This window comes from Schistocerca piceifrons, chromosome 1, assembly GCF_021461385.2.
Source record: "Schistocerca piceifrons isolate TAMUIC-IGC-003096 chromosome 1, iqSchPice1.1, whole genome shotgun sequence".
In the NCBI taxonomy this organism is placed as follows: Eukaryota; Metazoa; Arthropoda; class Insecta; order Orthoptera; family Acrididae; genus Schistocerca; species Schistocerca piceifrons.
The window spans coordinates 1,044,081,186-1,044,095,721 of record NC_060138.1 but is presented as its reverse complement, the minus strand read 5'-3'; the positions used below and the strand labels follow the sequence as shown (position 1 = coordinate 1,044,095,721).

The following is a 14,536-nucleotide window of genomic DNA, read 5'->3' as shown; positions in this document are numbered from 1 at the left end:
TCGAATTGTCCTGTGGATTGCCTGAGCGGGTATTCTACGGGGTATCTGAACCTCATCCTAGGTAATGGAACTGCAATCCTGCATCAGTTACCACTGCTACATTGCTTTGAAAAGCTACAGGTGCTGTACGTTGAAACACGTATGTTGTGTGGCGGCGATGGCGAGGCATTGCAGAGTCTCTGACCAGAGAGCCTTTTATCGTGGCTAGTCTGCGCTTGACCGCGCGAGAGTTGCGAGCGGTACTCTGTCAGTAGTAGTCGTGCAGTACAGTTGCGAGCAGTAGTCAGTGGGCAGTCTGTCAGTAGCAGTAAGGTAGAGCAGTATGTCGTAGTAGCAGCCCAGTGCAGTTGTGTGTGAGGAGTCGGCGGGCGTCGACATGGCACTCTGGTCAAGATTCAGGATGAGGTATATTATTTTTAAATGCGCTCAGCTAATAATGTAAATTAACTGTAACTAATTTGTGCAATAATCGCCCCAATAATAATTTTGGTTTTCAAAGCAATATTTTTAACAAAAGAACTATTTAATTGAACGAACGATTTCCTTCCATTTCCTTTAAAGAAAAGTTTCAGTTAAATTTCAAAAATAAAAAAAAAAAATATAATACTTGCAATGCATTTCCTCCAAGCCGTGAGCAACAATGAGAGCAGAAATTTGACATGCAGTTTCAATGAGGTAAGAAATTAATTCTGATTTTTTGCAGAGGGCCAAAGAACGATATTTCGGTTTAATTGAGTTTACATTGTCACTGAAGTCTCATTAGCATTGAATTGTTTTTCATCATTTTCGTGACAGCTTACACCTTGAGTCAGATTGCGATTCTCATTTTTATTGTCATTAAATTTAATTGCTAGGGAGGTTACGCTTGGCTACCATTCATTTATTATTTCAGACTTATTAAATATCGGTGGGGAGGTTACACTTGGCGACACCCAGTCCAGGATCGTATTTCGTTGAGAGTCTTTTGAAAAACAGTCAGATATCTGCTCTTATTTGCTTAGATATAATTAGAATTTGGCGCAACGCTTTTACTAATCTTGTGACTTTCTTTCTACAGGTCAACGGCAATTCGTTGCTCTGTTGTATTTGTGTGTTGCTTTTGCATTTAGGCTTATTTGTTTTGTGAATATTTGTGACTATTGTAAAAATGCCGCGAAAGACTGTGAATAGTGTATCGCGAGGTATTATGAATGAAATCACCGACTCAAACAACTTTACCGATAGGACTTGTGACACGCAGTGTAATGATGACAATCCTGCGTCCACTGACAATCAGTGCATTCCAACCACTAATGATGACTTTTGTCTTAATGATGAACAAACGAACTCGGTTATGTCCTCTGTTGATTTGACGACAATCGATGACGCGGGACGCTCTATTGTAATGAGCGCTGCCCAGCCTAACACAACCGGTTTACTAAATTTACGCGATGAACACACAAATTTGTCTAATGAAAATGAACAGGATACACAAAGTACGACGGATTTATTTAATTCCGAAATAATGTCTGACAGTGTACATCCGAATGATAAAACTTTTTGTAAATTACAGAATGACCAAATGGTCACACAAAACGAGACAATTCCAGATCCACCATTAATTAGCACAGAGAAAAGAAATGCTAACTTTGGGTCGGATCAAATTATGGCACTATTGCTGCAACGAGTTAACCAAATTATTGAAAAACAAGACAACCTTAGTGAGGGTAACAAACAACTTAGTGAACAGGCCAAACACTTAAATGAAAAACTTGACAATAATGACGAAAATCTCAAACAACTTAGTGAACAGGTCAAACAACAGAACGAAAAACTAGACAAGCTAAATGAAAAATTAGACGACAATTCCAGACGGCTTAGTGAACAAATTAGAGCCGTTGCCGCGCAGTGCCATGACACTAAGGAACAGTTGCGCGTGGAAATTGAGGCGTGTTCAAAAAAAAGTAGCGAAGAAATTAGGTCTGTTGCTCAGGAATTAAGGGAAATGCAAACAGCCGCAACAGAAACACTTAGAGACGAAATTAACGGAGTCGCTAAACAATGCTCTGAAAACGCTGCACAATTACGCGACGAGTTTAAAGCAATGACAGCAGAACTTTCGCGCACAATGGATGAAAAGATTGACGCGAAATTTGAACAGCAGAACACTCAAATTGACGAGCGATTTAGTCACCACATACAAAACAGTGATACGCGTCTCCGTCTCTGCACAGAGACAGGAAGACAAACGTAAAATGTTTGCGAAGGCAAAAACATATATAGACAACAATATTGCTACAGTATCGGACAAAATTCATACCATCGAACAGTTGAACACTGAATTACGTGATGAGATTTCTGACCTTAAAACAAAAACAGATACATACACAACAGATTTTCAAACAGTGACCGACAGACTCGAACAATTAGAACTAACACTGGATTCCGATGTCGTCAAAGCTGACGTTAAAAACTGAACGAAACTGCACGTAAGTTGCAAAAACAGATTAATGCCACTGACACTAAAACCGATGATCAGACAAAAATACTGACTGAAAAATATGATGAATTGGCCAGTCGTATTGATGTTATTGAAAGTACTAATGACAATAAATCAGACGATACTGCACCGGTTTCATTTAACCAAACACCTGAATTTCAAAATTTACAGCAGACGATTAATGAGATCGATTCGTCTAATAATACCTTACATAGAAAATTGACAAGTTTACAGCAAGAAGTAACAGAGATGAAAAATATTTCAGTTAATAACTCAACACAGCAGACGCCACTTAGTGAACATTTGTCAGACTTACGCAGCGCCTATAATTTGGGCAATCTGCAAAGAGTACGGGACTTTGATTCCGAACAACCACAGTTCAACAAATTCTCTTACAATCCTGAACCTGTTCCATCACACAGAGACGATAATTTTGATTACAAACATTTTCTGTCAGTGAGAAAGTTTAAAGTGTTTAAAAACGACAGAACACAGATTCACCCGCTAGATTGGATACAACAATTTAGCTTTGCTTTTCCACCGACTTGGCCTGTTACGCATAAACTTGAATTTATTTGCAGCTTTTTGGAAGGCGAACCGGCAACTCGTATGAGACCGATCGCGAGGCAATGCTACTCAGTAGAGGAATTTCAGAATGCTTTTCTGTCTGCGTATTGGTCGAAGACGACACAGCGCGGAATTAAAGATCAGTTAATTAGTTTGCCAAATTATGAGAACTCCAATTTTCCCAGTGTCACGCAATTTTTTGAGCATATGGTCCAACAAAACCAGTACCTAAGCCAACCGTACAGTGAATCCGCACTTATACAATTATGCATCTCTAAATTACCACGGTCATTAAGGGTGTCACTTCTAACGGGCCAGCAAAAAGAAAACATTTCGGCGTTCAGGGATCTGTTGCAGCTTTTAGAAGTGCAGCAATCCGATTATTCTTTTGTAAACAAAAACTTTTCGTATAATAACCAAGGTCAACAAACTTACAGTAATTATGATCAGGGACGTAATTTCAATAGGAAAAGTAACAGACGCTTTAGGAACGACAACTACCAGAACTTAAATCACAGACAAAATTCAGATTATCAATATCGTCAAAATTTTCAGCAACAGGAAGCACATTTTGGTAACAATAGACGTTTTCCACCACAACAGCATGAAAGTCAGCCGGTTAGCATACCTAACCAACAATGTAGTGCACAAGGTCAACCTAACTTTAATGTTTCGCCGCGTGGACGTATAGTCCCTGGTCCAACAAATAGTAACGCACGGCAGCATGGAAACAACTACGTACAAAGAAGACAGTATTTCAATTCCTATCGCAATGCACCGTATAGGAATGACTTTCACGACAGACGTAAAACCGATGAACACAATTATCAGCGTACATATAATAACAGTCGGTCTCACCAACAGCAAAATCATACACAAGAACCTATTCTCATGAATGAACCCGACAGTAGGTACCATCCAGAACGTAATACGTCTGGAAGAAGTAATAGAACAGTTCAAATAGTAGAAATGCCACAACATCCAGCTGAAAATAGTAACACATCAGATAGAATCTGACTAGATACTGTACAGGTCGCATCTTCCAATAATACAAGCACTACTTTAGACACGCAAAATGTTGTTCACGAAAATGTAATTACTTTTGACGATATCAGAGACACACTCTTGCAGGAAAGACCTGTTGTTCAAAAAACCATTTCACATCCTGTCATCGAAATTAAAATTGGTTCATCGAAATTTTCAGCAGTAATTGATTCCGGCTCACCTATATCAGTAATAAATGAAGAAACTTTTAACGAGTGTAACAAAGAGAATACCTATCCGACATTACCTTTAGGCAAAACGAAAGTGAAAGGAGCAGTATCGAGTAAAGGAGTAGACGTTAAATTTCAGACGCATTTATCATTTTGTATTGGAGGTCATACTTTTCACTCAAATTTTTGGATTGTTCCTTTATTGACAACATACTTTATTTTAGGTACGAATTTTCTGGTACAACACGACGCAGTAGTTGATTTTCAGAATTCTTATTTAATGTTGAAGGATGAAAATATACAATTTGCTATAGAATTTCAGCACTCACTATCTGCGGAAGAGCAAACAATTAATCGCACAGAGGTTATTTCCGTGTCACGTAACATAGACTGTAATCCCACATTGTTCACGGATACGTACGTACACAACTATAATCCTCCAGACGAAACTGACTACGACGTAATGCAGATGATTTCCGATAACGTTAAAGAGAGCAGTGCAAACACAGACGACGAACGCACGCAGCTACACGAAATTCTTTTACAGCAAACTCCAGTTTTCGACAACATTCCTGGTACTATGTCCGGCTTTATGTATGAATTTCAAGTGAAACAGCACGACACATTTAAAGCAAAGCATTATCCCATTCCATATATCCACAGAGAACAGGTTAAAAAAGAATTGCAGGATATGCTTGACCAAGGAATTATAGAACCGGCAGTTAGTCCGTACATAAACCCGTTACATATTGTTAAGAAAAAAGATGGCTCACTTCGCCTTGTACTTCATTCACGTCACATTAATGACATTATTATTAATGAAACTGATTGACCACAGACTTTAGAGGAACTTCTACAGAAATTTCACGGTACAGCTATTTATTCCACACTAGATTTGAAATCGGGATTTTGGCAAATTCAACTTCATCCGAATTGCAGAAAATACACAGCTTTTCTCTGTTTTGGCGACTGTTATCAATTTTGCAAATTACCGTTCGGCTTAACTATTTCTTCTGCAGCTTTTATTCGCGGTTTGAACACTATACTTCCGACAGAACTTAAAGACAGAATTACGACGTACGTAGACGACATTCTTATCGCAGAAGCTAACTGGTCTGAACACAATATGATTCTTGAACAACTGTTACAAACTTTTCGTGCACAAGGACTTACAGTTAATCTTAGTAAATCGCACTTTGGTAAAACTTCCATAAAATTTCTTGGACACGTAATTTCAGCAGAAGGCATTGCGCCTGATCCGGAAAAACTTCAAGCTCTACGTGACATTACTGTTCCTACAACGAAAAAACAATTACGCAGTTTTTTGGGCTTAATTAACTTTTTTCGTAAATTTATTCATCACTCTGCTTTAGACACACCCAGATTATGCCAATTAACAGGTAAAAACAGTATTTGGTCTTGGGATAAGCAAGCACATTCTGAATTTGTGAACCTGAAACATGCTTTGTTGAATGCACCACTTTTGTCGCACCCAGATCTTACTAGAAATTTTTCCATTGCCACCGACAGTTCCAATACCGCTTTAGGCGTACATATTTTCCAGGAAATAAAAGAAGGTTCAATAGTAATTAAAAACATCGCATTTGCAAGTCGCATTTTGTCACCTGCTGAACGAAATTATTCCGTTACAGAACTGGAAACGCTATGTGTTGTATGGGCTTTCACGAGATTTAGGCACTTTCTTTATGGCAGACATACCACTGTCTACACAGACCACAGAGCGATACAATTTTTACTTTCGGCTAAATTCACTCACGACAGATTAAGTAGATGGAAACTTTATTTACAGGAATTTAATTTTACAATAGTTCATATTCCCGGCACACAGGTAAGTGCAGTAAATTTGAACTTCTATACGCAGGACCATATCGGATTCGCAGCATTCCTCATCCCAATGTGGTACACGTCGAAACTTTGAGAACCAGAAAATCGAAAGGCAACCACCATTGGTCAAATATTAAACCCTTTATTGAATGAAGACACTTTATGATTCAACACACTATGATGCCATTTACTAATTTTTTTATGACCACTTACGCAATTATATTCACATGACTAATTACTAATGATTATCGTATTTTTCTTGGCAAGTGCCCGGCAAGGTAAGGTTAGCTGGTCGCTTTTCTTGACGTTACACATCAGACCGTGCATATTTTTCCAGATGAACTTACGTATTTTATGAATAATTATGCAATTCTATGTAATGTATTAATTTTATCAAATTCTCTCTCCATTAAAGTCTTTAATTCTCGCCTCTATTAACTACACTAAATACAAGCTGAACACAACGAACATCGCATTTTGTCTTTTTATGTACGATTGTTTTCATGTTTTGTTTATATGCACTGTGAAATAGTTAAGGTATAACACACCAGTAGATTTTGACATTCTTTTTGCCCTATGACATCTCAAGATCATGACTGTTCTACGTTTTTTGCTGCTGCATTGTATTATTCTGTGTACATTTTTGCATCTGAACACTGTCAATGTCTTTGACATATTACGTTTTCTGTCATGTTATGCTGTATGGTTAATTATGTCACCATAAACCAGTCGTTATTTAGTGGGTATATGATTTAAATGCAAGACATTAATCTTTGTTCATCAATTTCAGAAAGAAATGATGCGTGTAAGAAATAAATTCAACTGAAATGGGAATTTCACCTACGGAATAAACGAAAGAAGATGCAATAACTTTATGAGGAAGAGTAAATGGATCAGGATTAACAAGCATTAACAAGAATATACTATACTCATCGTAGAATAGCAGTCTTAACTAATTTTTTCTTTCATAATACAAGGTGATTGATGCAGGCTGTCAGACAGAACTACACATCTTAGTTTTAGTGATGAAATATGCTAGAGATAAGGAATGGTTGTGTAATGAGTAATGAAGTGCAGATGATAATGAATGCTGATGAATAATGATGAAGAATATGCTATTATGAATAATGAAGTTTTTCTTTACAGGTGATGATGATAATGGAGTTTTTGATGATATGGATAATGAAGTTTTCTTTGCAGATGAGGATAATGTTGAAGTTATATTTAAGCTATGTAGTTATTTAAGTGTTTGTTGCAGTTCGTTTTCACAGCAAGTGTTATATTGCACAGTATAATGACTGAAGGTTTTGGAAAGGACAGCTATGGAACACATTTTTATACACCTTTCACTACCTGTTAATTCGAAGTTCACTACTTTTCAGCATAAAATGCATTTCTCTTTTCAGCTTAATAATCCATTTTTATATATTTTTTGCAGGAGAAATTATTTATGAGATTAATGTGCTATAAGCAGTTGTTCATTAAATCTATGAATGTGGTTACATATACTCTACTTGTTTCATAATCTTGCCACAGCTGACTTATGACGAATGACGTTACACATTTTTCATTTATACCAATAACCCAGAAGCAAATTCTTCCCTCTTGCTTTCCCCTATAATTACCCTAAGCAATGCATTGCTAGCACAAAAACAAAATGTATTACCAGTCCCAAATAATGTTACTAGTTTAAGAGAATTCTGAATAATACTGATCAGCTCTGAATAGTATGTCACTTCAGTAATGACTTCTTAATGATACAAAAAAAATATATAAAATAATGCTTTGTAATGGGCAAATAACTGCCACTGTTTATTGTAATGAGACTACTTATAATGCCCATGATTATTAATACTATGACTGTAATTAACTGATTTTTAATCATGACTTCTTAATGGTGTGTGTCACCAGTTTCAAATAATGGTACTCATTTAAGAAAGTTCTGAATAATACTGAATGATGAACAATGTTTTATACTATTCAATACTTACTGGCCACTGAGTGCCAATAATTAATGTCACTAAATGAATTACATTAATAATTATGCCATTAATTAGCTCCTGTTTTCAATTATGACCTTTCATGTTCTATAACTGGCCACTGAGTGCCAATAATTAATGTCACTAAATGAATTATGTTATTAATTATGCCATTAATTAGCTCTTGTTTTCAATGTTAACTTTTCATGTTTTGGTAAATGGCCAATGAGTGCCAATAATTTGTATCACTCAATGTATTATGTTAATGCTACGCCAATAATTGCCTCTCCTTTTCAATTAAGACTTCTAATGAACATTATTCTGTCATACTAAATATGCTTTGTAACTGGCCAAGGACTGCCACTGTTTATTGTAATACGATTACCCATGATGCCAATAATTTAATTTTATGAACATTATTCTGTAATACTACATACTTGGTACAGAAATGTTCAATAACTGGGCTATGAATGCCGCAAACTACTAATGTAATGGCTAATGAAGACTATTATGTGACTTAATGTCCTTTCACTACTGACCTAACTACCCTGGATTACTGCAATATCCATTTTGTCCTGTCCATCCTAGTGATCATGGAGCACTATATTTGGTTTTTGCACTAATTCTACGTTGGTGTGCCTTGTAAGAGCGTGGTGTTGACACGACATGCTGTCCACCACCGTGAGCGATGAAGACGTTATTATGGTCCCACTGTTTGGTGTACCTAATGTACTGCCAAAATGAAAACATGGAATATTACTACGACAGTTCAGTGTCTTGGCTACGCTGATAAATTCTGATGAGAAAAGAACTTCAAATTGTGTCTCTTGGTGTTGTACTTCTGTGGAAAGATATGGACTTTCAGAACAGCTGTGTGCAATCTAAAGTGCTACAACCATGATGCAATCCTTCCCTTTCCTATCCTAATTCTTGTCACATAGTGAAAATCATTTTTTGCTAACATCATTTATGTTCATGGGCTATACATTTTTTTCGATTTGCTGAACTCCAGTGCGAGTACACTTATGTCACTTGTCGACATGATTTTTTTGCCATTATGTTTATTTGTTGTGAAAATGCTAAAGACATTTTTTCAATTTGTTCTGAAGTACAGTATATGTGCACTCTTGTCTTTTACATTGTATATACATTTTTATTTTGATGATATGTTCTGAACTACAGTGCATGTGCACTTACGTTATGTGTTAATATGTTTTCTACTGAACTTCAGTGCCTGTGCACTTTTCTCATTTTTCAATATGATTTGTACTCATTCTGTATGTTCAATACTTCAGTGCGTTTGCACTTATGTCATTTGTTACTCATTGTGTATACATTTCGTTATTTGCTGATATGTTCTCAACTGCAGTGCATGTGCGCTCATGTCACTTGTCAATATGATTTTTTGCCATTCTGTTTATTTGTTCTGAAAATGCTAAAGAATTTTTTCAGTGCGTGTGCACTTTGTTATCTGTCAAATAATTTGTATATACATTTTTCTGATCTGTGAATATGTTTTGTACTCATATCTTGTCTTTGTCTGTAATGTTTTGTACTCGGTGCATGTGCCCAACATTTAATTCATGTATCTAAATATTCTGTAAATTCTAGAAGTTGATTAATTAAAGAAAAATTTGACCGCGCTTGGCAAGTCCAAATGACTCACCATCGCTGCCAAATTTTTGCCCCCCCAGCGGAGGGATATGAAACACGTATGTTGTGTGGCGGCGATGGCGAGGCATTGCAGAGTCTCTGACCAGAGAGCCTTTTATCGTGGCTAGTCTGCGCTTGACCGCGCGAGAGTTGCGAGCGGTACTCTGTCAGTAGTAGTCGTGCAGTACAGTTGCGAGCAGTAGTCAGTGGGCAGTCTGTCAGTAGCAGTAGGGCAGAGCAGTATGTCGGTAGTAGCAGCCCAGTGCAGTTGTGTGTGAGGAGTCGGTGGGCGTCGACATGGCACTCTGGTCAAGATTTAGGATGAGGTATATTATTTTTAAATGCGCTCAGCTAATAATATAAATTAACTGTAACTAATTTGTGCAATAATCGCCCCAATAATAATTTTGGTTTTCAAAGCAATATTTTTAACAAAAGAACTATTTAATTGAACGAACGATTTCCTTCCATTTCCTTTAAAGAAAAGTTTCAGTTAAATTTCAAAAATAAAAAAAAATATATATAATACTTGCAATGCATTTCCTCCAAGCCGTGGGCAACAATAAGAGCAGAAATTTGACATGCAGTTTCAATGAGGTAAGAAATTAATTCTGATTTTTTGCAGAGGGCCAAAGACCGATATTTCGGTTTAATTGAGTTTACATTGTCACTGAAGTCTCATTAGCATTGAATTGTTTTTCATCATTTTCGTGACAGCTTACACCTTGAGTCAGATTGCGATTCTCATTTTTATTGTCATTAAATTTAATTGCTAGGGAGGTTACGCTTGGCTACCATTCATTTATTATTTCAGACTTATTAAATATCGGTGGGGAGGTTACAACGTGTCGTAGGGAATGTTTGTAGTAGAATGAAAAACTGAAATGGGATGTGTTATGCTAGAGTTGGCTATTACTGCTAAATAGTGACGGCATCGTTTTGAAAGCCGCTGGGGCCTTCAGTCCATCGTAGCTCAGCCAGTTAGCACGTAATATTTGTAAATTATGTATATCAACCTTCCTCTTAAATCACTCTGCCTATTACTGTAAACCAGATCAAAATCCCCACAGTAATGCCTGAGATTTTTGATGGATTACGAATGCAATATAGGTTTGTAATGACACACAATATATTTTTTTGTGAAACTGGTTATACCTGGTGAACTTCGTTCCACCTCTGAAAATCTTTATTTGTTATAGCTGACCCGGCAAACGTTGTTAGGGCGAGTTATGTCGATTCAAAGGGGGATATTCGAGTCGTTGCTTTTGGTACGTTTTCTTCAATTACCTATCTATCGAATAGTGAAAGACTGTCACTGGTAGACACCTGACGGGAATAACTGATCAAGTGATAATTGATTAGTTATTAAATTACTAAAATCGCTATTAAAAATAGGGGTTGGTGGTAGAAGGGTGAAAATTTACGGTTGTATGTATTTTTTAATGCCACATCATTAAAAAAAAGTTTTGTTCTAAAAATATGAAAAGAATTTTTGGGGTGGACCACGCTTATCACTTAGGGGTATGAAAAATAGATTACGACCCATTCTCAGACCTACCGAATAACATGTAAAATTTCATCATAATCGATCGAGCCGTTTCGGAGGAATATGGCAACTAACACTGTGACACGAGGATTTTATATACAGGGTGGTCCATTGATAGTGTCCGGGCCAAATATCTCACGAAATAAGCATCAAACGAAAAAACAACAAAGAACGGAACTCGTCTAGCTTGAAGGGGAAACCAGATGGCGCTATGGTTGGCCCACTAGATAGCGCTGCCATAGGTCAAACGGATATCAACTGCGTTTTTTTAAATAGGAACCCCCATTTTTTATTACATATTCGTGTGGAACGTAAAGAAATATGAATGTTTTAGTTGGACCACTTTTTTCGCTTTGTGATAGATGGCGCTGTAACAGTCACAAACGTATAAGTACGTGGTATCACGTAACATTCCGCCAGTACGGACGGTATTTGTTTCGTGATACATTACCCGTGTTAAAATGGACCGTTTACCAATTGCGGAAAAGGTCGATATCGTGTTGATGTATGGCTATTGTGATCAAAATGCCCAACGGGCGTGTGCTATGTATGCTGCTCGGTATCCTGGACGACATCATCCAAGTGCCCGGACCGTTCGCCGGATAGTTACGTTATTTAAGGAAACAGGAAGAGTTCAGCCACATGTGAAACGTCAACCACGACGTGCAACAAATGATGATGCCCAAGTAGGTGTTTTAGCTGCTGTCGCGGTTAATCCTCACATCAGTAGCCAATTGCGCGAGAATCGGGAATCTCAAAAACGTCTGTGTTGAGAATGCTACATCAACATCGATTGCTCCCGTAGCATATTTCTATGCACCAGGAATTGCATGGCGACGACTTTGAACGTCTTATACAGTTCTGCCACTGGGCACAAGAGAAATTACGGGACGGTGACAAATTTTTTGCATGCGTTCTATTTAGCGACGAAGCGTCATTCACCAACAGCGGTAACGTAAACCAGCAGCCATCGTGGATTTTCCGTTGCCCAGTAGTAAACCGGCATAATATGCACTACTGGGCAACGGAAAATCCACGATGGCTGCGACAAGTGGAACATCAGCGACCTTGGCGGGTTAATGTATGGTGCGCCATTATGGGAGGAAGGATAATTGTCCCCCCATTTTATCGATGGCAATCTAGATGGTGCAGTGTATGCTGATTTGTTACGTAATGTTCTTCCGATGTTACTACAAGGTGTTTCACTGTATGTCATCATGGCGATGTACTTCCAACATGATGGATGTCCGGCACATAGCTCGAGTGTGGTTGAAGCGGTACTGAATAGCATATTTCATGACAGGTGGATTGCTCGTCGAAGCACCATACCATGGCCCGCACGTACACCGGATATGACGTCCCCGGATTTCTTTCTGTGGGGAAAGTTGAAGGATATTGCTATCGTCATCCACCGACAACGCCTGACAACATGCGTCAGCGCATTGTCAATGCATGTGCAAACATTACGGAAGGCGAACTACGCGCTGTTGATAGTAATGTCGTTACACGTATTGCCAAATGCATTGAGGTTGTGAGCCATATGTTTGTGACTATTACAGCGCCATCTGTCACAAAGCGTAATAAGTGGTCGAACTAAAACATTCATAATTTTGTACGTACTACATGAATATGTAATAAAAAATGGGGGTTCCTATTTAAAAAAAACGCAGTTGATATCCGTTTGAACTATGGCAGCGCCATCTAGCGGGAGAACCAACGCGCCATCTGGTTTCCCCCTTCAAGCTAGACAAGTTTCATTCTTTGTAGTTTTTTCGTTTGATGTTTATTTCGTGAGTATTTGGTCCGGTCACGATCAATGGACCACCCTGTATAAGAATAATTACAATTTAACAGGTTTATGGTTTTTTTATTTGTACTGTGAAATCTTGCTTCGCGCCAAATTTCATGGTTCCTGGTCGACGGAGCGTACTCTACAGGTTTTGATGAGCGAGTTTGCGAATATCAAGAAATGGCTGTTTCTTTTGATTGCATCGACTTAGATGCTGAAATTTTTTTACACACCAAGAGACAGGAGACCTTAGTATGTGTCATAAATGTCGACTTGATACCTCTACCCGTTCCTCAGAAAAACGTTCTTAACAATCGGGTAGACAGACAGACGGGAACAAGTTATCATGTAAGGGGTCCATTTTTACCGACTGAAGTACGGAACACCAAAAATGGAAGGTCTTGAAAAGAGGACTGGATTGGTTTCCAGGACATTGGCCGAAGTTCTTGTAGCTGAAGAGTAGTAGCGCTTTACAGATGTGGAACAACGTACGATAAGTTAAGTGACACATTGTATTGTATTGTATTGTATGTTAACCGCGGACCTAGAAACGACGGAGAGGCTCCGTCTCCGCCGCAGCCGCAGTGGTCCACAACCCCACGATGACTACCGTAGTCCACTTCACCCCTCCGCCGCCCCACACCGAACCCAGGTTATTGTGCGGTTCGGCCCCCGGTGGACCCCCCAGGGAACGTCTCACACCAGACGAGTGTAGCTCAAAATGGTTCAAATGGCTCTGAGCACTATGCGACTCAACTACTGAGGTCATCAGTCGCCTAGAACTTAGAACTAATTAAACCTAACTAACCTAAGGACATCACACACATCCATGCCAGAGGCAGGATTCGAACCTGCGACCGTAGCGGTCACGCGGTTCCAGACTGAAGCGCCTTTAACCGCACGGCCACACCGGCCGGCACGAGTGTAGCCCCTATGTTTGCGTGGTAGAGTAATGGTGGTGTACGCTTACGTGGAGAACTTGTTTGCGCAGCAATCGCCGACATTGTGTAGCTGAGGCAGAACAAGGGGAACCAGCCCGCATTCGCCGAGGCAGATGGAAAACCGCCTAAAAACCATCCACAGACTGGCCAGTTCACCGGACCTCGACACAAATTCGTGCCGGGGACCAGGCGCTCCTTCCCGCCCGGAAAGCCGTGCGTTAGACCGCACGGCCAACCGGGCGGGCAAGTGACACTTAGGTGATACACAGATCTGCGATTCTATGGGACGAGTTGTACGTACCGCAGATGATGTCGAGCGTGCAGAGGGTGACGTAGGGGAAGGCGTTGAAGGGCTGGCCGCCCTCCTCGGCGGCGAGGCGGCGAACCAGCAGCGCGCTCTGCTCGGCGAACACGTCCACGAAGTCGTCCAGGATGCGGAAGTGGAAGGCCGGCGTCAGCAGCTTGCGCCGCTCGTGCCACTTGCTGCCTGCGGGAGCACGCCATCTCATCCCTCTCTTATCTA

At 39.3% G+C, this 14,536-nt stretch overlaps 1 protein-coding gene across 1 annotated transcript in view; it reads right to left on the bottom strand.

Moving 5' to 3' along the window:
* The window catches only part of LOC124777454 (cytochrome P450 4c3), a 315,881-nt gene that overhangs the window by 232,607 nt on the left and 68,738 nt on the right, over positions 1–14,536 (bottom strand). The window contains exon 4 of the mRNA XM_047252874.1: positions 14,315–14,500. Coding sequence (XP_047108830.1) covers positions 14,315–14,500 — 186 coding nt within the window. The remainder of the gene's footprint in view (positions 1–14,314; positions 14,501–14,536) is intronic.